Source organism: Mobula hypostoma, chromosome 12 (assembly GCF_963921235.1).
Source record: "Mobula hypostoma chromosome 12, sMobHyp1.1, whole genome shotgun sequence".
NCBI lineage: Eukaryota > Metazoa > Chordata > Chondrichthyes > Myliobatiformes > Myliobatidae > Mobula > Mobula hypostoma.
In genome coordinates, this window is record NC_086108.1 from 110,739,885 (window position 1) to 110,765,273 (window position 25,389).

A 25,389-nucleotide genomic window follows, 5' to 3' on the forward strand; every position below is an offset into this window, starting at 1 on the left:
ACCGATAGAAAATGATACTGGAGAAATTGTAATGGGAGATGAGGAGATGGCAGAGGAACTGAACAAGTATTTTGCATCAGTTTTCACTGAGGAAGACAGCAGGATACCGGACACTCAAGGGTGGCAGGGAAGACAAGTTTGCGCAGTCACAATTACGACAGAGAAAGTACTCAGGAAGCTGAATAGGCTAAAGGTTGATAAATCTCCTGGACCAGATGGAATGCACCCTCGTGTTCTGAAGGAAATAGCTGTGGAGATTGCGGAGGCATTAGCGATGATCTTTCAAAAGTCGATAGATTCTGGCATGGTTCCGGAAGATTGGAAGATTGCAAATGTCTGTCTGTATCTTGTTTTACGGCGGTTGGCATCCAGCTTAATGGTGCATTACCGCCACCCTCTGCTCCAGAATGTGCACTAGACATACATTCTAAATCCCAGGAAAGGATTGCAAATGTCACTCCGCTATTTAAGAAGGGGGCAAGGAAGCAAAAAGGAAATTATAGACCTGTTAGCTTGACGTTGGTGGTTGGGAAGTTGTTGGAGTCGATTGTCAAGGATGAGGTTACAGAGTACCTGGAGGCATATGACAAGATAGGCAAAACCTAAAGGAAAAACCTGCCTGACAAACCTATTACAATTTTTTGAGGAAATTACCAGTAGGCTAGACAAGGGAGATGCAGTGGATGTTATATATTTGGATTTTGAGAAGGCCTTTGACAAGGTGCCACACATGAGGCTGCTTAACAAGATAAGAGCCCATGGAATTACAGGAAAGTTACATACGTGGATAGAGCATTGGCTGATTGGCAGGAAATAGAGAGTGGGAATAAAGGGATCCTATTCTGGTTGGCTGCCGGTTACCAGTGGTGTTCCGCAGGGATCAGTGTTGGGGCTGCTTCTTTTTACATTGTACATCAACGATTTGGATTATGGAATAGATGGCTTTGTGTCTAAGTTTGCTGACGATACGAAGATAGGTGGAGGGGCCGGTAGTACTGAGGAAACGGAGAGTCTGCAGAGAGACTTGGATAGATTGGAAGAATGGGCAGAGAAGTGGCAAATGAAGTACAATGTTGGAAAGTGTGTGGTTATGCACTTTGGCAGAAAAAATAAACGGGCAGACTATTATTTAAATGGGGAAAGAATTCAAAGTTCTGAGATGCAACGGGACTTGGGAGTCCTCGTACAGGATTCCCTTAAAGTTAACCTCCAGGTTGAGTCGGTAGTGAAGAAGGCGAATGCAATGTTGGCATTCATTTCTAGGGGAATAGAGTATAGGAGCAGGGATGTGATGTTGAGGCTCTATAAGGCGCTGGTGAGACCTCACTTGGAGTACTGTGGGCAGTTTTGGTCTCCTTATTTAAGAAAGGATGTGCTGACGTTGGAGAGGGTACAGAGAAGATTCACTAGAATGATTCCGGGAATGAGAGGATTAACATATGAGGAACGTTTGTCCGCTCTTGGACTGTATTCCTTGGAGTTTAGAAGGATGAGGGGAGACCTCATAGAAAGATTTCGAATGTTAAAAGGCATGGACAGAGTGGATGTGGCAACGTTGTTTCCCATGATGGGGGAGTCTAGTACGAGAGGGCATGACTTCAGGATTGAAGGGCGCCCTTTCAGAACAGAAATGTGAAAAAATTTTTTTAGTCAGAGGGTGGTGAATCTATGGAATTTGTTGCCACGGGCAGCAGTGGAGGCCAAGTCATTGGATGTATTTAAGGCAGAGATTGATAGGTATCTGAGTAGCCAGGGCATCAAAGGTTATGGTGAGAAGGCGGGGCAGTGGGACTAAATAGAATAAAATGGACCAGCTCATGATAAAATGGCGGAGCAGACTCGATGGGCCGAATGGCCTACTTCTGCTCCTTTGTCTTGTGGTCTTATGGAATGTCACAAATTCACCACACTCTAGCTGAGGAAGTCTTAGTTATAAAGGAGCATCTCTTTATTTTTAGGCTGTGTCTTCAGATCCTGAAGTCTCCTATTAATGATAACATCCTCTCCATTTCCACTCTCTCCAGTAAGGAGATGTAGAGAGTAGTAGGCTCAACCCTATACATCATGGGCACATCCCTCCTCACCAATGCTAGTATCTACAGGAGGCGCTACCTCAAGAAGGCAGTATTCATCATCAAAGATCCCCACTGTCCAGGCCATGCCATCTTCACACATGAGGATGCAGAAAAGGAATCTTCCTCAGCTGAGAGACTACATTTCCAAGTATAGATTAGAGTGGTGGGGTCTGTTTGCCTTTGAAAAGAGAAAGCTGAGTGGAGGTCAACTGGAATTGTACAAAATGGCAACATCCCTCATCAAAGATCCCCACCTTCCAGCCCAGGCCATCTTACAGCTCCCATCGGGCAAGAGGTACTGAAGTCTGAAGCCCACATTTGCAAGTTCAAGAACAGTTACTTCCTTTCAACTGTTTGGTTCTTGAACCATCTGGCAAAACCCTAATCACTGCAGTTTAGTAACACTATGACTACGTTATACTAAAATTCACTTTGTGGTTTTTCATTCTAGTTGTGTTCTTTCTTGTGAAATTTCTGTTCTGTGTATAGTTTATGTTTTTTGTGACTGCTGTTTATCTGATGCAATGTGCCTGTGATGTTGCTACAAGTAAGCTTTTCCTGACACCTGTGCAGACATGTGGACTTGTACAGATGGTAGGAAACCCAACTTTGACTTTAATTATGCCATCAACAATTCATGATTCTGAACCCACCAGTAATTTCATGAATGAAGTCCTGACCTGGGCGCCATGGTGGCGTAGTGGTTAGCACGATACTTTTGTCTCAGGGCTTCCAGAGCTCAGAGTTCAATTCTGGCACCGTCTGTAAGGAGTTTGTATGTTCTCCCCATTGAACTGCCTGGATTTCCTCCGGGTGCTCTGTTTTCCGCCCACAGTCCAAAGACATACAGGTTAGTAGGTTAATTGGTCATTGTAAGTTGTCCCATAGTTGGGCTAGGTAAATCAGTGGGTTACCGGGCAGCACAGCATTGGGTCAGAAGGGTTTATTCCACACTATATCTCTAAATAAAAATACAAATGAAGGGGATCAACCTGCAAATTTCCCTCCATAGATGCTGCATGACCTGCTGTGTTCCTCCAGGATTTTGTGTGCTGCCCTGGATTTCCAGCATCTGGAGAATCTCATGTGTTCATGAACTGTTGTTGGGTCAAAATCAATTGATGGCAGGAAGCTCACCTGAGCCAGTGACTGGAGTAGTTTGAGAGTTTCTAAAGTATATTTTCCCCCTCATTAGTAAGAAGTTGTGGTGAATGAGATATGGCTACAGGTGTTGCAAAGTTTAAAATAAAATTAAATAGCTTTTATGGTCTTTGTGTTAGAGACGAGGAAAGGAACCAACAGGACATTACCCTGAGGTGATCCTCAATAATTTTTCCACCCGACTGGGACACAGCATTGGGAGAATGTTCGCCTCTCTGTTCCCATACAATCCACAGTTCCTGGGGCGGCAGGTGGTGACTTTTCATAACCAACGCGACTACATCTTCTTCAGATTCCACAGGTACACGTTAATACCTTTTTTTTCTTGTGTTATGTTGGCAAACAGGACGAACATCTGAATCTATCTGTGCATACCTTTATATTTGTATCAGGAAGGACCCGATTTGTTTTTTTTATTCTAGTACAGGTTGAGTGCCACTTATCCAAAATGTGTGGGGCTGGAAGTGTTTTGGATTTTTGAATATTTGCATCGGTATAATGAATACTTTAAGGTTGGGACGCAAGTCTAAACATGAAATACATTTATATTGCATATACAGTTTATCCTTCTGGCTATCCATCCCATCGGATGATGATGGTTCCTTTCAGTCAGTTAGTGGGGTGGTACCCCACTCCTCAGAAAGGAACAGTGTGTGTGTGAGTGGATTTTAGGTGAGTAGGGGGTTGCACAGGTCCAGACCCACCCTCTCGACATCCCCTCCAGGATCCAGCGGCATGGTGGGGTCCAAGACGGCTGGGGGGAGTTCTGTTGCAGTGAGTGGCCAGACCAAGCTACGATGCAGGGGATGCCCTTTTCATGCTTCGTGGCACGTGTTTGCTAGATGGCCGCTGACCCTACGAGAGGGTTCGTTCGCCCTTTGACAGGTCTTGTTTTTCGTCCTGCAGGGTGTCTAGCCACCCTCCTCACCAGGCAAGCCTGGTGGGGTGCCAGTTTAGTCGCCGACCACGTGACAGGTAGTACTGGTTACGTGGTACCAATAGCACTCAGACGAGTGACCTGCTTATACATACATTTAGAAGGTAGTTTATATAATATTTTTAATAATCTTGTGCAGGAAACAAACAATAATGGGTACATTGAACCATCTGAAAGGTTAGCTATCATGACCTCAGCTGTCCAGCTGGACGGTCAGTAGCTGTTTGGGATTGTCATCATTCTCGACTGAATTTATGTGCTTCTGGTTGTTGTCTTATACTTGTTCATACTTGTTATACATCACACCTGTGTACTGATGCAGCAGTCCAGTGTTTTAGATTTTAATCGACGATCTTGGCAAAATCATCAATGAATTCTTCTGCTGCTTCATGATCAGCAGACACTTTATCAAAACAAATCTTTAAAAATTTAATGCCGTAACTTTTCTTAAATTTCTGCAACCAGCCTGCTGAATATTCACAATTACCTTCAGTTTTCAGTTTGCTATCTTTGCTTGTTTCATGATCTGCAAACTGTTAAATGGTGTATGTTCATTCCAATGCTGACGAATCCACTCTTTCAATACACAATCGAGATCTTCATTTTTTGCTTCATGCAGTGTTTTTCTGTTCTGCATTGACCTCTGTTCATTACATGTGTGAGGTTACTTCTCAGAACTGTCTCTGATATGCAGAGACCTGCGAGTCACCTGGGATCCTTCCCAGGAGCTTGTAGAATTTTCTGTTTGTGACATCATGTCAGCGCTCAAAAAAATTCAGATTTCAGAAGCTTTTAGATTTTGGAATTTTGGATAAAGGGTGCTCAGCCTATAGTGTATAGATGCCATTAGGTTTCTGAATGGTCCATGAATACATGGGGACTACCTTGTTATTCCTCTCTTACTCTTATTTATTTTTTGTAACTTATAGTAATTTTATGTCTTGCATTGTACTACTGTCGCAAAACAAATTTCACATCTTCCTTTGTTGCTCCTCCTGGTTCCCTTTCTTCCATGCTCCATCCTCCTCTCTTATCAGATTCCTTCTTCAGCCCTTTACTTGTTCCACCTATCCCCTCTCCGATTCATAATTCATCTCCTCCTCCCCTACCCACCTACTTTCCCCCTCACCTGGTCTTCCCTATCAACTGCCAACTTGTACTCTTACCCCCCCCCCCCCCATCATCTTATTCTGGCTTCTTCCCCTTACTTTCCAGTCCTAATGAAGGGTCTCAGCCCGAAATGTCAACTGTTTATTCCCCTCCATAGATGCTGTTTGACTTGCTGAGTTCCTCTAGCGTCTTGTATGTGTTGCTTACGATTTTCAGCATCTGCAGAATCTCTGGTGTTTATGATAATAAACCTAATTCTGATTCTGGTTCGGATTTGGGGCTGGGTATCATTTAATTCTCATTGGATCTTTGACAGTCTTTTTATGGGTTCTTCTAGGTTTCTTTGTTTTGTGGCTGCCTGTTATGAGTCTAATCTCGAGGTTGTATAATGTATACTTGCTTTTTTGTACTTGAACTTTGAATTATTCCTATATGACTCTTTGATTAGTAATCTTGATACTTGTCAAGTTAATTGGAAGGTGCTTTTTCCTTCAAGGTATATATTTCGGAATGAGAAAAAGGTTGGTCTTCAGGAACTTGGGCCACGTTTCACCCTGAAACTTCGCTCTTTGCAGAAAGGGACATTTGATTCAAAGTATGGAGAGTACGAATGGGTTCACAAGGTCAGTCGTGAAGACATTTTGGTTGTCTTACCCTGCAATTATTAGACTTTTCCTCATTTGAAAGAATTTAATAAAAGTTTGTTGGGTTTTATAGCTCAGCGGTCCCCAACCACCGGGCCGCGGGCCGGAACCGGGCCGCAGGGCATGTGCTACCGGGCCGCGAGGAAACGATATGAGTCAGCTGCACCTTTCCTCATTCCCTGTCACGCACTGTTGAACTTGAACATAGGGTTACCAACTGTCTCGTATTCGCCGGGACATCCCGTATATTGGGCTAAGTTGGTTTGTCCCATATTTCCCCTGCTAAGGTAGAGCGTTCCTATGAAACCTTTCATGCCGAAATGGCGTGAAGCAAAGAAGCAATTACCATTAATTTATATGGGAAAAATTTTTGAGTGTTCCCAGACCCAAAAAATAACTTACCAAATCATACTAAATAACACATAAAACTGAAAATAACGCTAACATATAGTGAAAGCAGGAATGATATGATAAATACATAGCTTATATAAAGTAGAAATAATGTATGTACAGTATAGCCGGGAAGATGAAGGCAAAACGGATTTGTGGGGAAAAAAATCGGCACATACACGCATGCGCACGGCTACACGCATGTTATGCATGCGCACGCAGGTACCCGCTCAAGGCTTCATGGTCATGGTAGTCTTTCCTGGGGTAAAGTGTCCCGGGATTTGACTGCTACTTTTGTCCCTTATTTGGGAGTGAGAAAATTGGCAACCCTAACTGTAAAAGATATGTTGAGGTGAGTTTAACCCTACTTGAACACCACCCCCCCACCCCCGGTCGGCCGGTTCGCAATTTTAAACAGGTCTGCGGTGCAAAAAAGGTTGGGGACCCCTGTTATAGCTATTTCTATAATCTATTGGAGCGTCTAATTTTCCATGTAGCATTTCAAATCAAAATATCAGATGCTGTTAGAATGATATTTAATGGTTATTTATTGTTGTCAGGCTGATTACGTATTTATAATAACGCCATAAGGGATGGAGCAGAATTGGGCCATTTGGCCCATCGATTCTGCTCCATCATTCTATCTTACTCCTGCTGACACACAGGTCGCCAACAGCAGCTCGCCAGAGACCTCTGTTCTGGGTCAGTCTTTCAGATTGTCCCCAGGTGTAGCCCATCGAAGATCATTTCTCTTCCAGGGTTGAGGTTTTTGGAACTTCTGTTGGTATTTCTTCTGTTCTGGATTTTGTGGGGTGGGGTTGTGACTTCATGCCCAACAACCCTCCTTTTGATCAGGGCTTGGAACAGTCCACGGCAATGCTCCGCCTCTGCCTCAACACTTCGCCCTGTAACTTTTGACTCCCTGACTAATCAAGAACCTATCAACTTCTGCTTTAAATATACCCATTGACCTAGTCTCCACAGTCATTTGCGGCAATAAATTCACCATCCTCTGGCTAAAGAAATTCCTCCTCACCTCTGTTCTAAAGAGATGTTACTGTATTCTGAGGCTGTGCCCTCTGGTCCTAGAACTGAAGCATACTTAGCGATTGAGAAGAGCTGTATTATTTATACCATTTTCTGATCAGAAATGACCAAGTAATTTAGCTTCTGGTCTCCAAGGTGCTGTTTGACCTGCTCAGTATTTCCAGCATTTTCAGTTTCTCTTTTGGGTTACTGATGTTTTCTATTTTATTGGCAGGAATTTATTATTTAGTTTTGAACTCAGAATTAGATTTAATATTACCGGCATATGTCGTGAAATGTGTTGTTTTGCAGCAACAGTACAATGCAATACAGAATAATATAAGAACTTAAGTATTACAATAAGTAGTGTCAAAAGGGTGCATTGAATAAAAATAAATAGGTAATATTCATGGGTTCACTGTGCATTTAGAAATCTGATGGTGGAAGCGAAGAAACTGTTCTTGAAATGTTGAATGTGTGTCTTCAGGCTCCTGCAAAACCTCCTTGATAGCAATGAGAAAAGGGCATGGCATGGTATGGGTGATGGGGGTCCTTAATGATGGATGCCCCCCTTTTGAGGCATCACCTTTTGAAGATGGTATTGTATAGGCAAGTACCCGTGATGCAGCTTGCTGAGTTTACAATTTCTGCAGCCTTTTCCGCTCCTGTGCAGTGACCCCTCCATTCCAGACAGTGATGCAACCACTCAGAAAACTCTCTGTGAATGGACTGTCCACTGTCTGTGTCCTCTACAGTAAAGATCACACTGTCTGAAACTGATGAAGAAAATACTGTCCATTGCTTTATGTGTTCTAGTGTGTGTCAGTGATCCTTTGAGGCTAGAATAGTGTAGAGTTCGAACATTCTATTAGTAGAGATGTTGAAGGATGAGTGTGTGCTGTGAAATTAGGTTTGCGGGTTCTGCAAGTGGGACAGAAGACACTCGTTAACGGTAGATAGGTTAACTAAGACTGGATGAACTGGGCTTGTACTCGTTGGAATTTAGAAGATTGAGGGGGGATCTGATTGAAACGTATAAAATCCTAAAGGGATTGGACAGGCTAGATGCAGGAAGATTGTTCCCGATGTTGGGGAAGTCCAGAACGAGGGGTCACAGTTTGAGGATAAGGGGGAAGCCTTTTAGGACCGAGATTAGGAAAAACTTCTTCACACAGAGAGTGGTGAATCTGTGGAATTCTCTGCCACAGGAAACAGTTGAGGCCAGTTCATTGACTATATTTAAGAGGGAGTTAGATATGGCCCTTGTGGCTACGGGGGTCAGGGGGTATGGAGGGAAGGCTGGTACAGGGTTCTGAGTTGGATGATCAGCCATGATCATAATAAATGGCAGTGCAGGCTCGAAGGGCCGAATGGCCTACTCCTGCCCCTATTTTCTATGTTTCTATGTTTCTATTTATTTACAGGACAAAACAGACACAAAACATTCAAGCTACACTCAGTTACAAATACTTACCTAAAGTGTGCATCTGAGCCCTCTTTACTGCAGCACACCTCCATTGTTTACTGTTTCCATGGCGCCAACCCCCAGCTCACGGCAACCAGGAGAGCAAAAAGAAGCCACATGGTTTCCGCGCACTGGGTTTAAACTCCAGCATGCTGTGACATCATCAGCTAAACAGCTATTTAATACGTGATTTTTTTTTACTGCTATTTTATATGTGCCTTGTGCTGTGTATGATGGTTGGTTCTGCGTTTTGCACCTTGGCCCAAGAGTAATGCTGTTCTGTTTGGCTGTATCACAGCTATTTATGTATGACAATTAAACTTGAACTTGAAAGGATGCAATGCTCCTTACATGGGCCAACCCCCACCTCCCATGGGGGAGCAGCTTTCAGTGAGCGGGTACATTTGACACTTGCTGAAACAGAGTCTCTACCACTGATTGGGGTTAATGGACAGATCACTGAATGTATGTGTGCTCTTTTACTGAATGCAGTTCTTGACTTTTATTCTCTATTACTCTTAAGCGTCACGAAATGGACACAAGCCGCAGGAAATTCCACCTGTAATGCAGGACTCAAACAGGACTGGATACACCAACTGTTGCTACACCTTAAGTATTTTGGATAATCTGAAGACTAGCAACACAGTCTCATCATTTTCACACAAGACTGGCATGAACTGAGGCTGTAACAGTGCTTGAAGAAGAACGACATCTCAGAATGCTGACTTCCTTGTAAAGTTTCTGCTAAAGAGAACTAAACTCCCAAATTTGGAAGTTTCTCGCTGGGGTGTACTTGTTCTTCAAATATAAAGAATACCTTATAATTACTGTTTTGTAGAAGGACTGTAGGTTTAAATCAATTAAATCATTCATTTGAATATACGCTACCAGAATTGTTAGTGTGTGTTGGGCAAATGCAGGTTTACTTTAAAACAGCTTTGTTCTTAAACATGGGTTACGGGTGAAAGGTGAAATGAGGGGGAAACAACTTCATTCAGAGGGTGGTGTGAGTGTGAAATGACCTGCCATTGGAAGTGGTGGATGTGGAATTGATTGCAAGATTGATTTCTCTGACTTAAGGTAATTTTTCCCCTATCTCCCTTCTTCCTGGGTGCAGGTTGATGGGACCAGGAAGATTAATGGTTTGGCATGGACTGGATGGGTTGTAGGGCCTGCTTCTGTGATGTAGTGTTCTGTGACTCTATGAGCTGGGGGCAGCCCGCAAATGTCGCCTTGCTTCTGGTCCCAATGTAACGGGCCCACAACTCACGAACACCTACTAATCCATACGTGTTTAGTACACGGGATGAAACCGGAGCACCCGGAGAAAACCCACATGGTTACGGGGAGAACATGTAAACTCCTTGCGGACAGTGGTGGGAATTAAAACACAATTGCTGGTGCCGTAAAGCACTACGCTACCATTGCAGTTGTATGAAACGCTGGTTAGTCTGCACTTAAAGAACATTGTATACCGTTCTTGTCTCCACACTACAGGAGGTTGTGTAGCAATAGAGACTGTACAGATGAGATTCACCAGGATGGGACCCGGAGTGGAGAGCTATTGGTTATAACATGCGCCTTCATGGTACAGACCCTGTGGGCAATTGATCACTCATCAGTGTCGCCTACTGAAATGTCACAGGAGATTGGAACATTAAAAAAAACGGGTGCGTCTGTCAGAGGCTTCTGCACTCGACCTCTCCCTCTCCCCCCCCCCTGCAGAATGTAACATTGAAGCAGTGAGCTGTTGGTTTCCCCTTTCACTGTGGTAGGAGTGATGCCTCTCATTAGTGAGAGAGAGCCTGTGGGATGTCAAACTGCTGTGTTATCGATTTTATCTAGATCATGGTTTCTTCAGGGGCTTAGCTATTGCTTGTGTGGTGGGGGGGGGGATGATGCTTCCTGCTGGAACAAATAGGGGAGGGGTAGGAGGGAGGGTTGATGCTTTACTGCTTGTGTGCGTAGTGGGGTTGGAGGGCTTTGGGGTTCTAATGTTTTTCTATCACTCATTCTTGGGGAGGGTTTTGTTCGGTTTCGTGGATGTCTGCCAAGTGTAAGAATTTTTGGTTGTATTCTGTATATAATCTCTGATATTAAGTGGAACCTTGAATCATTGGCGAGGCTGGGATGGTTCTCATTGGAACAGAGGAGACTGAGAGGTGACGTGAAAGAGGCATAGATTGGATAGAGAGTCAGTCCTTTACCCCAGGACGGGAGTGTCAAGAACCAGATGACACAGCTTTAAGGTGAGTGGGGAGAATATCTGAGGGGAAGGTTTTTCCACACAGAATGCTCCCAGAGGACGTGAATCAGAGTCAGATTTATTATCACTGAAATGTTGTACTGTGCAAAAGTCTTAGGACATATATATAGCTATAGGGTGCCTAAGATGGTTGCACAGTACTGTAGTAATTTTATGTATTGAACTGTGTTGCTGCCACAAAGGAAAAGCAAATTTCATGATGTGTGAATGATGATAAACCTGATTCTGATTTGGGTCTGTTGTGGACTGAGAGTGGGCAGGGGGCAGGGAGGGGTGAATCGTGGTTGGGAAAAGGGGAAGAGAGAGGGGAGGGGTGGGAAGCAACAGGGGGGCATTCTATAATCAATAAACCAATTGTTTATAATCAAATAACCTTGCCCTGTGCTCTGCTGGATGTATCTCCATCTGTGCCGCCCCTGCCCCGGCACTCCTCTGCCACCCGATCAAAACTTCTCCATGGAAGGCTTCCAGACCGTTCCGGCTGACCGGAAGTGCACTGAGGGCGGTAAGCGTAAAGGAGTTGGGTGCTTACTGTTCTGGTTAACAACAGATGGTGCAATCCAGGTCATATTATGATCGAGGAACGTGTTTGTAGACCGGATATTGAACTTTTTACTGTTGGACTTCGGCCATATTCCACCGAGATACAACACTGGGCGGCACGGGAGGTTGTTCCTGCCTGTGGCCATCGAACTTGCAGCTCCCGCTAATGCCCCACCTCCCCCTCGTACCCCATCCGTTATTTATTTATATACGCACATTCTTTCTCTCTCCTTTTTCTCTCTGACTATACCCCTTTCCCATCCTCTGGACTTTCCCCCCTCCCCGGACCTCCTGTCCCATGATCCTCTCATATCCCTTTTGCCAATCACCTGTCCAGCTCTTGGCTCCATCCCTTCCCCTCCTGTCTTCTCCTATCATTTTGGATCTCCCCCTCCCCCTCCCACTTTCAAATCTCTTACTAGCTCTTCCTTCAGTTAGTCCTGACGAAGGGTCTCGGCCTGAAACGTCGACTGCACCTCTTCCTACAGATGCTGCCTGGCCTGCTGCGTTCACCAGCAACTTGATGTGTGTTGCTTGAATTTCCAGCATCTGCAGAATTCCTGTTGTTTGCACCATGAACATTGACTTCTCCAACTTCCGGTAATTTGTCTCCCTAGCCCTTTTTATCACCATTCCCCATTCCGGTTAAGCTACAGAGGGTTGTAATCTCAGCCAGTACCATCATAGGCATTAGTCTTCCCACTACCAAAAACATCTTCAAAAGGTGGCATCCATCAGTAAGGACCCTCAGCAGTCAGGGGTATGTCACCCTCTCGTTGCTAGCAGCAGGGAGGAGGAACTCACACCATTTTAGAAAACAGCTTCTTCCCTTCCAACATCAGATTTTTGAGCTGCCATGAACACTACCTCAATATTCTTCTTTCGCACTATTTACTTTTTGTAACTTACAGTAATTTTTTGTCTTGCTCTGTGCTGCCGGCATAAAGCAAACTTCACAACATATCAGTGATAATACATCTGATTCTGATTGGCTTTAACAATGAGCCCATGGCTGACAGAGTAAACAACTGCTAGTCTTTATCCCCTTCCCCTTCTTTCTTCAGTTTCCCACCCTGGCCTCTTGCTTCTTCTCACAGCCTTACACCTTCCTCTGGTGTCCCTTCTCCTTCCCCTTCTCCCTTAGTCCATTCTCCTCTCCCATTAGATTACTTCTTTGGTCATTACCTTTTCCATGTATGACCCTCCCAGCTCGTTACTTCAAACCACCCCCCCCCCTTCACCTAGTCTTTCCTATCACCTGCCAGATTGACTTCTCACTTCTATTATTCCAGCATCTTCCTTCTTCCTTTCCCGGTACTGATGAAGGGTCTCAGCCTGAAACGTTGAGTGTTTATTCCTCGCCGTAGATGCTGCCTGACCTGCTGTTTTTCTAGCGTTTTCTGCCTGTACAGTTCTGTGCAGGTTATGAATTGTTTGCCAGACACTGAATAGGAAGAACCTTTATTTCTGATCTGGAATGCTTGTTGCTTACAAAAAGAGAAAGACTGATGTTTCTTTACATGAGAACCACACAAAAAAGATAAGGCTGAGATACAGGTCACAAAATGATTCAGAATCAAATGTTTCAAAAACGCAATGCCATGCAAAAGATCAATTTAATACAATACTTTACTCTATTTGTTACCTCACTAATTCAGGATGAGAACTGCCATAAAATTAGTTTGCCAGTCACTCCTAATCTGCACATTTAAAAAAGTTTATTGAAAGATTTAGATTCTTGGACTAGCCTACACTGCAATAATACTAAACAAGACTGTAAGTCAACAGTGGAACCACATTATGCCCATTTTGAATTGATTAAGTACTGCATATACCAGGGATTAAGATTCCAAATAGTTGTGGCTTTATGCCAAACCTCCTAAGTTTGAATACTTGACTGACAGAATAAGACCTTGCACATCTTACGTACTTTCCTCAGAACCAGTGAACTTTCTAATATAGAAAGATATACCATGGTATCAGACCCCTCTGACCCAACAAGCTAACGTGCCCACTTTAACCGTTATTGCTGGCAGCTCATTCCAAACACACACTGCCCTTTGTGTGAAAAAGCCTTGCCTGATTGTCCCTTTAAACCTGTCGCCTCGGATCTTTGTTTCTGTATTTCTTTTTTTTGGGAGATGCAGCATGGTAATGGGCCCTTCTGGTCCAATGAGCCCGTGCCTTCCAATTGCACCCATGTGACAAATTAACCTCCAGAAACTGTCTGTAAGGAGTCTGTACGTTCTCCCCATAACCATGTGGCTTTCCTCCAGGTGCTCCTGTTTCCTCCCACAGTCCAAAGACATGCTGGTTGGTAGAATACTTGGTCAGTGTAAATTGTCTGGCGATTAGGCTAGGGTTTAATTGAGGGTCGCTGGGTGTCGCAGCTTGAAGGTTGGGAAGGGCGTATTCTGAGCGGTATCTTAATAAATAAATAAATAAATCAACCATGTCTTTAGAATGAGGGAGGAAGCACGCAGTCATTGGGAGAAGATACAATCTCCTTATGGACTGCGGCAGAATTGATCCCGGTTTGCTGCCACTGTAATGTTATATGAACCATTACGTCACCGTGTTGACCCAACATGACTAAATGCCACGAAGTAGATGGCAATGCTGTAACCCATTTGTGTGTCGCAAGGCCACTGCTTACCTCACTATAGGAAGGATGTGGAAGCTTTAGAGAGGGTGAGAGGAAATTTGCCAGGGTGCTGCCTGGGTTGGAGAGCTTCTCTTATGAGGACAGGTTGAGTGAGCTAGGGCTTTTCTCTTTGGAGAGAAGAAAGATGAGAGGCGACTTGATAGAGGTGTATAAGATGCTGAGAAGCATAGGTCTTCCCCACTCCCCTCCCCCAGGGTGGAAATGGCTAACACAAGGGGGCAAAATTTTAAGGTGATTCAAGGAAAGTATGGGGAGATTTCCGAGGCAGGTTTTTTAAAAAATACACAAAATGGTGGATGTGTGGAATGCTCTGCCTGGGGTGGTGGTAGAGGCAGATACATTTGGGACATTTAAGAGACACGTCAATGGTAGAAAAAATGGAGGGCTATGGGGGTGAGTAGGTTAACGGTTTGGCACAACATGGTGGGCCGAATGGCCTGTACTCTGTTAATAATGAATAACAAAGTTGAGCTGCCTTCAAAACAATACTGTAAAAGTTGCATGTCTCAAGACAGTTTCAAATTACAGCTCTTTCAATGAATCTCAACTATTACACTTTTGTCAGATGAAAGCCTTGGACAAATTAACATGATCAATACTGAACCTCGCTAGGGTGCTTTTGAAACCTTGGGAGTGGTATCTGGTGTGTTGGGAAGAGCATTCAATCTTGCACACTAGTATATAAAGTATCAAAATGGTTTTAACCACAATATTTAGATATTTATTACAATGTCATTACAAGTGTACAAAGTTTTTAGAAATAGCATTACACCCAAGCTACTAATATTGTAACTACAGTACCAGAATGAAGCAACAAGTGAGGTTTAAATCAGTATCAAAGGACAATTTAAAAAAAAATGACAGTATGGAGAGTTGGCACAGATTACAAGAGATTTTCAGAAAGATCCAACACGGCTTGTCTGTTGGTTTGAAGGCCACCGAGAATCAAGATTAGTGTAAACATCTTCATTATTTTCAGAACCATGCGTCAAGGACAAATTTCCCATTGAAGACCCAAAAGTACCTGCAATGAGGAGAAAATAAATTATAAGGCATCGGTCAGAGTACTTTTGGACTATTGAGAGCAATTTTGGGATGTGCTGGCATTGGAGAGGGTCCTGAGGAGGTTCACAAGAATGATCCCAAGAATAAAAAGGTTAACATACGAGGTGCATTTGATGGCTCTGAGCCTGTACTCAAGGGTTTAGAAGAATGGCGAGGGGTGGGGGAATCTCATTGCAACCCTATTGAATATTGAAAGGCAAATCATAAAGAAAGGCTGCAGATGTTGAAAATCCAAAGCAACACACACAAAATGCTGGAGGAACAGCAGGTAAGGCAGAGTCTACGGAGAGGAATAAACAGTTGACGTTTTGGGCTGTGGCCCTTTGGACGGCATTTTAGAAAGGCCTGGACAGAGTAGATGTGAAGAGGATGTTTCTCATGGTGGGGGAGTCTAGGACCAGAGGGCACAGCCTCAGAACAGAGGGATGTCCATTTAGAAGAGAGATGAGGAGGAATTTCTGTAGCCAGAGGGTGGTTAATGTGTGCAACAGATGACTATGGAGGAAAGTATGACAGGGAGATTAGCAGGGGCTACTGAGGTGACTTTAAACTAGAATGATTGGGGGGTGGGAATCAAATTAAAGAGGCTAGGCGTGAGGAGGTTAGTTCACAACAGGGGGCTGGGAACCAGTGCAGAGAGACAGAGGGGTGTAAAGTGAGCGTAGAAGCAAAAAGTACTAAGGAGAAAAGTGAAAGTGGCAGGCCAACAAATCCAGGGCAAGCATTAAAAAGGGCCACTGTTCAACATAATTGTATAAGGGCTAAGAGAGTTGTAAAAGAGCGCCTGAAGGCTTTGTGTGTCAATGCAAGGAGCATTCGTAATAAGGTGGATGAATTGAAAGTGCAGATTGTTATTAATGATTATGATATAGTTGGGATCACAGAGACATGGCTCCAGGGTGACCAGGGATGGGAGCTCAACGTTCAGGGATATTCAATATTCAGGAGGGATAGACATGAAGGAAGAGGAGGTGGGGTGGCGTTGCTGGTTAAAGAAAAGATTAACGCAATAGAAAAGAAGGACATAAGCCGGGAAGATGTGGAATGGATATGGGTAGAGCTGCGTAACACTAAGGGGCAGAAAACGCTGGTGGGAGTTGTGTACAGGCCACCTAACAGTAGTAGTGAGGTCGGAGATGGTATTAAACAGGAAATTAGAAATGTGTGCAATAAAGGAACAGCAGTTATAATGGGTGACTTCAATCTACATATAGATTGGGTGAACCAAATTGGTAAAGGTGCTGAGGAAGAGGATTTCTTGGAATGTATGCGGGATGGTTTTTTGAACCAACATGTCGAGGAACCAACTAGAGAGCAGGCTATTCTGGACTGGGTTTTGACCAATGAGGAAGGGTTAATTAGCAATCTTGTTGTGAGAGGCCCCTTGGGTAAGAGTGACCATAATATGGTAGAATTCTTCATTAAGATGGAGAATGACATAGTTAATTCAGAAACAAAGGTTCTGAACTTAAAGAGGGGTAACTTTGAAGGTATGAGACATGAATTAGCTAAGATAGACTGGCAAATGACACTTAAAGAATTGACGGTGGATATGCAATGGCAAGCATTTAAAGGTTGCATGGATGAACTACAACAATTGTTTATCCCAGTTTGGCAAAAGAATAAATCAAGGAAGGTAGTGCACCCGTGGCTGACAAGAGAAATTAGGGATAGTATCAATTCCAAAGAAGAAGCATACAAATTAGCCAGAGGAAGTGGCTCACCTGAGGACTGGGAGAAATTCAGAGTTCAGCAGAGGAGGACAAAGGGCTTAATTAGGAAGGGGAAAAAAGATTATGAGAGAAAACTGGTAGGGAACATAAAAACTGACTGTAAAAGCTTTTATAGATATGTAAAAAGGAAAAGACTGGTAAAGACAAAAGTAGGTCCCCTACAGACAGAAACAGGTGAATTGATTATGGGGAGCAAGGACATGGCAGACCAATTGAATAATTACTTTGGTTCTGTCTTCACTAAGGAGGACATAAGTAATCTTCCAGAAATAGTAGGGGACAGAGGGTCCAGTGAGATGGAGGAACTGAGCGAAATACATGTTAGTAGGGAAGTGGTGTTAGGTAAATTGAAGGGATTGAAGGCCGATAAATCCCCAGGGCCAGATGGTCTGCATCCTAGAGTGCTTAAGGAAGTAGCCCAAGAAATAGTGGATGCATTAGTGATAATTTTTCAAAATTTGTTAGATTCTGGACTAGTTCCTGAGGATTGGAGGGTGGCTAATGTAACCCCACTTTTTAAAAAAGGAGGGAGAGAGAAACCGGGGAATTATAGACCGGTTAGCCTAACGTTGGTGGTGGGGAAATTGCTGGAGTCAGTTATCAAAGATGTGATAACAGCACATTTGGAAAGTGGTGAAATCATCGGACAAAGTCAGCATGGATTTGTGAAAGGAAAATCATGTCTGACGAATCTCATAGAATTTTTTGAGGATGTAACTAGTAAAGTGGATAGGGGAGAACCAGTGGATGTGGTATATTTGGATTTTCAAAAGGCTTTTGACAAGGTCCCACACAGGAGATTAGTGTGCAAACTTAAAGCACACGGTATTGGGGGTAAGGTATTGGTGTGGTTGGAGAATCGGTTAGCAGACAGGAAGCAAAGAGTGGGAATAAACGGGACCTTTTCAGAATGGCAGGCGGTGACTAGTGGGGTACCGCAAGGCTCAGTGCTGGGACCCCAGTTGTTTACAATATATATTAATGACTTGGATGAGGGAATTGAATGCAGCATCTCCAAGTTTGCGGATGACACGAAGCTGGGTGGCAGTGTTAGCTGTGAGGAGGATGCTAAGAGGATGCAGGGTGAGTTGGATAGGTTGGGTGAGTGGGCAAATTCATGGCAGATGCAATTTAATGTGGATAAATGTGAAGTTATCCACTTTGGTGGCAAAAATAGGAAAACAGATTATTATCTGAATGGTGGCTGATTAGGAAAAGGGGAGGTGCAACGAGACCTGGGTGTCATTATACACCAGTCATTGAAAGTGGGCATGCAGGTACAGCAGGCGGTGAAAAAGGCGAATGGTATGCTGGCATTTATAGCGAGAGGATTCGAGTACAGGAGCAGGGAGGTACTACTGCAGTTGCACAAGGCCTTGGTGAGACCACACCTGGAGTATTGTGTGCAGTTTTGGTCCCCTCATCTGAGGAAAGACATCCTTGCCATAGAGGGAGTACAAAGAAGGTTCACCAGATTGATTCCTGGGATGGCAGGACTTTCATATGAAGAAAGACTGGATGAACTGGGCTTGTACTCGTTGGAATTTAGAAGATTGAGGGGGGATCTGATTGAAACGTATAAAATCCTAAAGGGATTGGACAGGCTAGATGCAGGAAGATTGTTCCCGATGTTGGGGTAGTCCAGAAGGAGGGGCTACAGTTTGAGGATAGAGGGGAAGCCTTTTAGGACCGAGATTAGGAAAAACTTCTTCACACAGAGAGTGGTGAATCTGTGGAATTCTCTGCCACAGGAAACAGTTGAGGCCAGTTCATTGGCTATATTTAAGAGGGAGTTAGATATAGCCCTTGTGGCTACGGGGGTCAGGGGGTATGGAGGGAAGGCTGGGGTGGGGTTCTGAGTTGGATGATCAGCCATGATCATAATAAATGGCGGTGCAGGCTCGAAGGGCCGAATGGCCTACTCTTGCACCTATTTTCTATGTTTCTATGTTAAAGTTCATTAAAGTGGAAGTTCATAGAGTCTTGATTAGTCAGGACATCAAAGGATATAGGGAGGGGGCAGAAGAATGGGGTTGAGAGAGATAATCAGCCATGATAGGAATGATGGAGCAGAATTGATGGGCTGAATGGCCTAATTCTGCTCCAATGCCTTATGGTCTCATGGACGTAGACTGGTCAGCTGGGACTAAGAGCACTGAATCCTGTGATAACAGTTTACCAATCTAAGATACACTTTCTATGTGTTAACTTAATCTATGCCAGTATGTTATAGGGAGAGGTTGCCCAGGCTACCCTTCATCTCTTGGAATGTAAGAGAATGAGAAGTGTTTAAAATAATGAGATACATAGAGTCGCCTCTCATAGAGTGGGGGAGATTCAAACAAGAGGACATGAGTTGAGAGTTAAAGGGCAAAAGTTTGGGCGGGGGGACTTCTTTACTCAGAGAGTGGTAGCTGTGTGGAACGAGCTTCCAGCAGAAGTGGTCAAGACAGGTTCGATGTTGTTGTTTAAAGTTAAATTGGATAGCTATATGGACAGGAAAGGAATGGAGGGGTATGGGCTGAGTGCAGGTCAGTGGGACTTGATGAGAGTAAGAGTTCGGCACGGACTAGAAGGGCTGAGATGGCCTGTTTCTGTGCTGTAATTGTTATATGGTTATAGATAAGGCAGTCTTTTCCCCAGGGTAGGGGAGTGAAAAACGTAGATATAGGGTGAGAGGGCACCACCACAGTGTAGAGGTTAGCGCAACGCTATTACAGCTCAGGTAGTCAGAGTTCAGGGTCCAATTCCGACATCTTCTCTAAGCAAGCTTTTGCGTTCCTTCCTGTGTGCACATGGGTTTCCTCTGGGTGCTACTACATGTGCTAATTAGCAGGTCAATTGGTCATGGTAACTTGTCCTGTGACTGGGGGGGGGGGGGTTAAACAGGTGAGTTACTGGGCAATGCAGCTTATTGGTCTGCCCCACCCTGCATCTTAATAAAGAAATCTCAAAGGGACCCGAGGGAGCAGGTGCAACCAGCTGCCAGAGGAAGTGATTGAGACAGGCACAACAGTGCCATTTAACAAACACTTGGACAGGTACACGGAGGGTCAGTGCCTAGAGGGATATGGTCCGAGCACAGGAAATTGGGGCTAGCTTGGTGTGCGTGGTGGTCGGCGTGGACTAAGTTTTCCCTTTCACAAGGTTCATAAGCTCTGGAATCCTCTTCCTCAAAAAATGATGTTGGAAACAAGAGTATTTGTATCTTCTTAAAGTGGAGGTAGATGATTGCTTGTCAACAGTCTAAGATCTCATTGAAGCCTACTGATACCCAAAAGGCCTGGATAGAGGGGATGTGGAAAGGATCACAGGTCAAAGTAAATTTATTAACGGAGTATATATATGTCATTATATACAGCCCTGAGATTCATCTTCTCGTGGGCATTCACAGTAAATACAGGAACAAAATAAAAGCAATAAATATTGAGAACATGAGATGATGAGTCCTTGAAGAGACTGGATGAGCTGAAGGTCCTGTTGCTCTGCTGTTCCATGTTCCCAAGATCAATCTAACCCTTCCCTCCCACATAGCCAGAAACAAGAGACAATCTGCAGATGCTGGAAATCCAAGCAACGCACACAAAATGCTGGAGGGATTCAGCAGGCCAGACAGCCTCTATGGAAAAAAAGTACTGGTTGATGTTTGGGCCGAGACCCTCCAGCAGGACTGGAGAAAAAGAGCTGAGGAGTAGATTTTAAAGCTGGGGGGAGGGGAATCCAGGAGGGGGAGGGATGAAGTAAAGAGCTGGGAAGTTGATTAGTGAAAGAGACAGAAGGCCATGGAACAAAGAAAAGGGGGAGAAGCTCCAGAGGAAGGTGATGGATGGGCAAGGAGATAAAATGAGAGAGGGAAATGGAGAAGGGGTACAGGGGGTTGGGGGCATTACCAGAAGTTTGAGAAATCAATGTTCATGCCATCAGGTTGGAGGCTACCAAACAGAATACAAGGTGTTGTTCCTCCAACCCAAGAGTGGCCTCATCACGACAGTGGAGGAGGTCATGGATGGACATATCAGAATGGAAATGGGAAGTGGAATTAAAATGGGTGGCCACTGGGAGATCCTGCTTGTTCTGGCGAACGGAGCGTAGATGCTCGGTGAAGTGGTCTCCCAATCTACAGTGGGTCTCACTGATATACAGGAGGCCACACCGGGAGCACTGGCCACAGTAAATGACCCAAACAGACTCACAGGTGAAGTGTTGCCTCACCTGGAAGGACTGCTTAGGGCTCTGAATGGTAGTGAGGGAGGAGGTGTTGGGGCAGGTGTAGCCCTTTTTCAGCTTGCAAGGATAAGTGCCAGGAGGGAAATCAATGGGGAGGGAGCGATCCCTGTGGAAAGCAGAAAGTGGGGGCGAGGGAAAGATGTGCCTGGTGGTGGGACCCCGTTGGAGGTGGCAGAAGTTTCAGAGAATTATGTGCTGGACGTGGAGGCTTGTGGACAAGAGGGTTCCTTGGTGTGGGTGGAGAATTGGTTAGCAGACAGGAAGCAAAGAGTGGGAATAAACGGGACCTTTTCAGAATGGCAGGCGGTGACTAGTGGGGTACGCAAGGCTCAGTGCTGGGACCCCAGTTGTTTACAATATATATTAATGACTTGGATGAGGGAATTGAATGCAGCATCTCCAAGTTTGCGGATGACACGAAGCTGGGTGGCAGTGTTAGCTGTGAGGAGGATGCTAAGAGGATGCAGGGTGAGTTGGATAGGTTGGGTGAGTGGGCAAATTCATGGCAGATGCAATTTAATGTGGATAAATGTGAAGTTATCCACTTTGGTGGCAAAAATAGGAAAACAGATTATTATCTGAATGGTGGCTGATTAGGAAAAGGGGAGGTGCAACGAGACCTGGGTGTCATTATACACCAGTCATTGAAAGTGGGCATGCAGGTACAGCAGGCGGTGAAAAGGGCGAATGGTATGCTGGCATTTATAGCCAGAGGATTCGAGTACAGGAGCAGGGAGGTACTACTGCAGTTGCACAAGGCCTTGGTGAGACCACACCTGGAGTATTGTGTGCAGTTTTGGTCCCCTAATCTGAGGAAAGACATCCTTGCCATAGAGGGAGTACAAAGAAGGTTCACCAGATTGATTCCTGGGATGGCAGGACTTTCATATGAAGAAAGACTAGATGAACTGGGCTTGTACTCGTTGGAATTTAGAAGATTGAGGGGGGATCTGATTGAAACGTATAAAATCCTAAAGGGATTGGACAGGCTAGATGCAGGAAGATTGTTCCCCATGTTGGGGAAGTCCAGAAGGAGGGGCCACAGTTTGAGGATAGAGGGGAAGCCTTTTAGGACCGAGATTAGGAAAAACTTCTTCATACAGAGAGTGGTGAATCTGTGGAATTCTCTGCCACAGGAAACAGTTGAGGCCAGTTCATTGCCTATATTTAAGAGGGAGTTAGATATGGCCCTTGTGGCTATGGGGGTCAGGGGGTATGGAGGGAAGGCTGGGGTGGGGTTCTGAGTTGGATGATCAGCCATGATCATAATAAATGGCGGTGCAGGCTCGAAGGGCCGAATGGCCTACTCCTGCACCTATTTCCTATGTTTCTATGTTTCCAGGCGCAGATCCATGGTCTCCCAAGACTAACGGATGCCTTGTTATGAGGTAGGACACAGAACATAATGCAGAATAAAATATGACAGCTACTGAGAAAATGCAGGACTCCTAATCCCTTTGAACCTGTGCTCTCTAGTATCTGACAATTCCACCCTGGGGAATACATTCTGACTGCCTAATGGTGCAAAAATAACAGGGTTGTTATCATGGGTGACTTTAACTTCCCTAATATTGATTGGCACCTGATTAGTTCCAAGGGTTTAGATGGGGCAGAATTTGTTAAGTGTGTCCAGGATGGATTCCTGCCACAGTATGTGGACAGGCCGACCAGGGGGAATGCCATACTAGATCTAGTACTTGGTAATGAACCGGGTCAGGTCACAGATCTCTCAGTGGGTGAGCATCTGGGGGACAGTGACTACCGCTCCCTGGCCTTTATAATTATCATGGAAAAGGATAGAATCAAAGAGGACAGGAAAATTTTTAATTGGAGAAAGGCAAATTATGAGGCTATAAGGCTAGAACTTGCGGGTGTGAATTGGGATGATGTTTTGGCAGGGAAATGTACTATGGACATGTGGTCGATGTTTAGAGATCTCTTGCGGGATGTAAGGGATAAATTTGTCCTGGTGAGGAAGATAAAGAATGGTAGGGTGAAGGAACCATGGGTGACAAGTGAGGTGGAAAATCTAGTCAGGAGGAAGAAGGCAGAATACATGAGGTTTAGGAAGCAAGGATCAGATGGGTCTATTGAGGAATATAGGGAAGCAAGAAAGGAGCTTAAGAAGGGGCTGAGAAGAGCAAGAAGGGGGCATGACAAGGCCTTGGCGAGTAGGGTAAAGGAAAACCCCAAGGCATTCATCAATTATGTGAAGAAAAAAAGGATGACAGAAGTGAAGGTAGGACCGATTAGAGATAAAGGTGGGTAGATGTGCCTGGAGGCTGTGGAAGTGAGCGAGGTCCTCAATGAATACTTCTCTTCGGTATTCACCAGTGAGAGGGAACTTGATGATGGTGAGGACAATATGAGTGAGGTTGATGTTCTGGAGCATGCTGATATTAAGGGAGAGGAGGTGTTGGAGTTGTTAAAATACATTAGGACAGATAAGTCCCCGGGGCCTGACGGAATATTCCCCCGGCTGTTCCACGAGGCGAGAGAAGAGATTGCTGAGCCTCTGGCTAGGATCTTTATGTCCTCGTTGTCCACGGGAATGGTACCGGAGGATTGGAGGGAGGCGAATGTTGTTCCCTTGTTCAAAAAAGGTAGTAGGGATAGTTCGGGTAATGATAGACCAATGAGCCTTATGTCTGTGGTGGGAAAGCTGTTGGAAAAGATTCTTAGATACTACTAGACAGGTATATGGAGGAATCTAAGGTGGGGGCTTATATGGGAGGCAGGGTTTGAGGGTCGGCACAACATTGTGGGCCGAAGGGCCTGTACTGTGCTGTACTATTCTATGTTCTATGTATCTATGCTTTTCAGTTCTAAATTCCACCAGGTCTCAGCCTGTCCTGGTCCAATCACATGGTGTCACAACCAAGAAAGCTCACCAATGCCTTTACTTCCTCAGGAAGCTAAAGAAATTGGCACGTGCCCTTTGACCCTCACCAGTTTTTAATCAATGCATCCTAGAAAGCACCTTATCTATATGCTTTACCGCTTGGTACAACAACTCCTCTGCATGTCACCGCGAGAAACTGAAGAGAGTTGTGGACACAGCTCAGCACGTCACAGAAACTCGCCTCCCCTCCATGGACTCTGTCTACACTTCTCACTGCCTCATGAGGAGTGTTTGACGGCTCTAGGCCTGTACTCACTGGAATTCAGAAGAATGGGGGCAGGGGGATCTCATTGAAACTTACTGAAGTTGAAAGACCTCAACAGATTGGATGTGGAGAGGAAGTTTCCTATGGAGGGGGAGTGTAAGACCAGAGGACTCAGCCTCAGAATAGTGGGATGTCCATTTAGAACAGAGATGAAGAGGAATTTTTTTAGACAGAGTGTGTTGAATCTGTGGAATTCAATGCCATAGGCAACTGTGGAGCCCAAGTCATTGGGTATATTTAAAGTGGAGGTTGACAGATTCTTGATTGGTCAGGGCATGAAGGGATATGGGGAGAAGGTAGGAGATTGGGCCTGAGAGGGAAATAGATCAGCCATGATGGAATGGCAGAGCAGACTTGATGGGCCAAATGGCCTAATTCTGCTCCTATATCTTATGGTCTTATGGCTCAGTAAATCAGCCAGAAAATCACCCAGGACATTCTCTTCCCCCTGCTGCCTTGCCCAAAAGGCTGAAAACATGTACTACCACGTACAAAGACATCTTAATCTCACAACCTATGCTATTATAGTTTTGCACTTATTGTTTACCTGCGCTGACTTACCAGCAGACTTTTACCCAGGGTAAGAGAGATCAAAAATTTAAAGTGTTTGGAGGGAATATCAGACGCAATTTTCTTTATACACAGAGTAGTTGTATTGACATTTATGCGACTGGAATAATACCAGAAGAGATGAAAAGAAAATCAGTATTCATCACTCTTCCTTAAGAAACCTGGAGCAATAGAATGTGAATTACATAGGACCATAAATTTAGTGAGTCATACCACTAAGATACTTCTAAGAATTTTGATGACAAGAGCTAAAAGTAAGACACAAGCTGAAATAGGTAAAGAAGAATGTGGTTTTGTGAAAGACAAAGGTACAAGAAACATGATATTGATGTTAAGGATACTATC

General features: G+C 44.5%; 2 protein-coding genes across 4 annotated transcripts in view; one reads left to right on the forward strand and one right to left on the reverse strand.

Moving 5' to 3' along the window:
- Positions 1–9,709, forward strand: part of rpf1 (ribosome production factor 1 homolog) — a 42,473-nt gene extending 32,764 nt beyond the window's left edge. Inside the window, exons 7-9 of the mRNA XM_063065062.1 lie at positions 3,356–3,537; positions 5,780–5,906; positions 9,332–9,709. Coding sequence (XP_062921132.1) covers positions 3,356–3,537; positions 5,780–5,906; positions 9,332–9,373 — 351 coding nt within the window. The 3' untranslated portion in view covers positions 9,374–9,709. The remainder of the gene's footprint in view (positions 1–3,355; positions 3,538–5,779; positions 5,907–9,331) is intronic.
- Positions 9,710–13,067: 3,358 nt separating this feature from the next.
- LOC134355063 (guanine nucleotide-binding protein G(I)/G(S)/G(O) subunit gamma-5-like) overlaps positions 13,068–25,389 on the reverse strand; it is a 65,379-nt gene continuing 53,057 nt past the window's right edge. For all 3 annotated transcript variants that reach the window (XM_063064781.1, XM_063064783.1, XM_063064782.1), the window contains one exon: positions 13,068–15,306. The gene's annotated coding sequence lies outside the window, so the exon portion shown is untranslated. The remainder of the gene's footprint in view (positions 15,307–25,389) is intronic.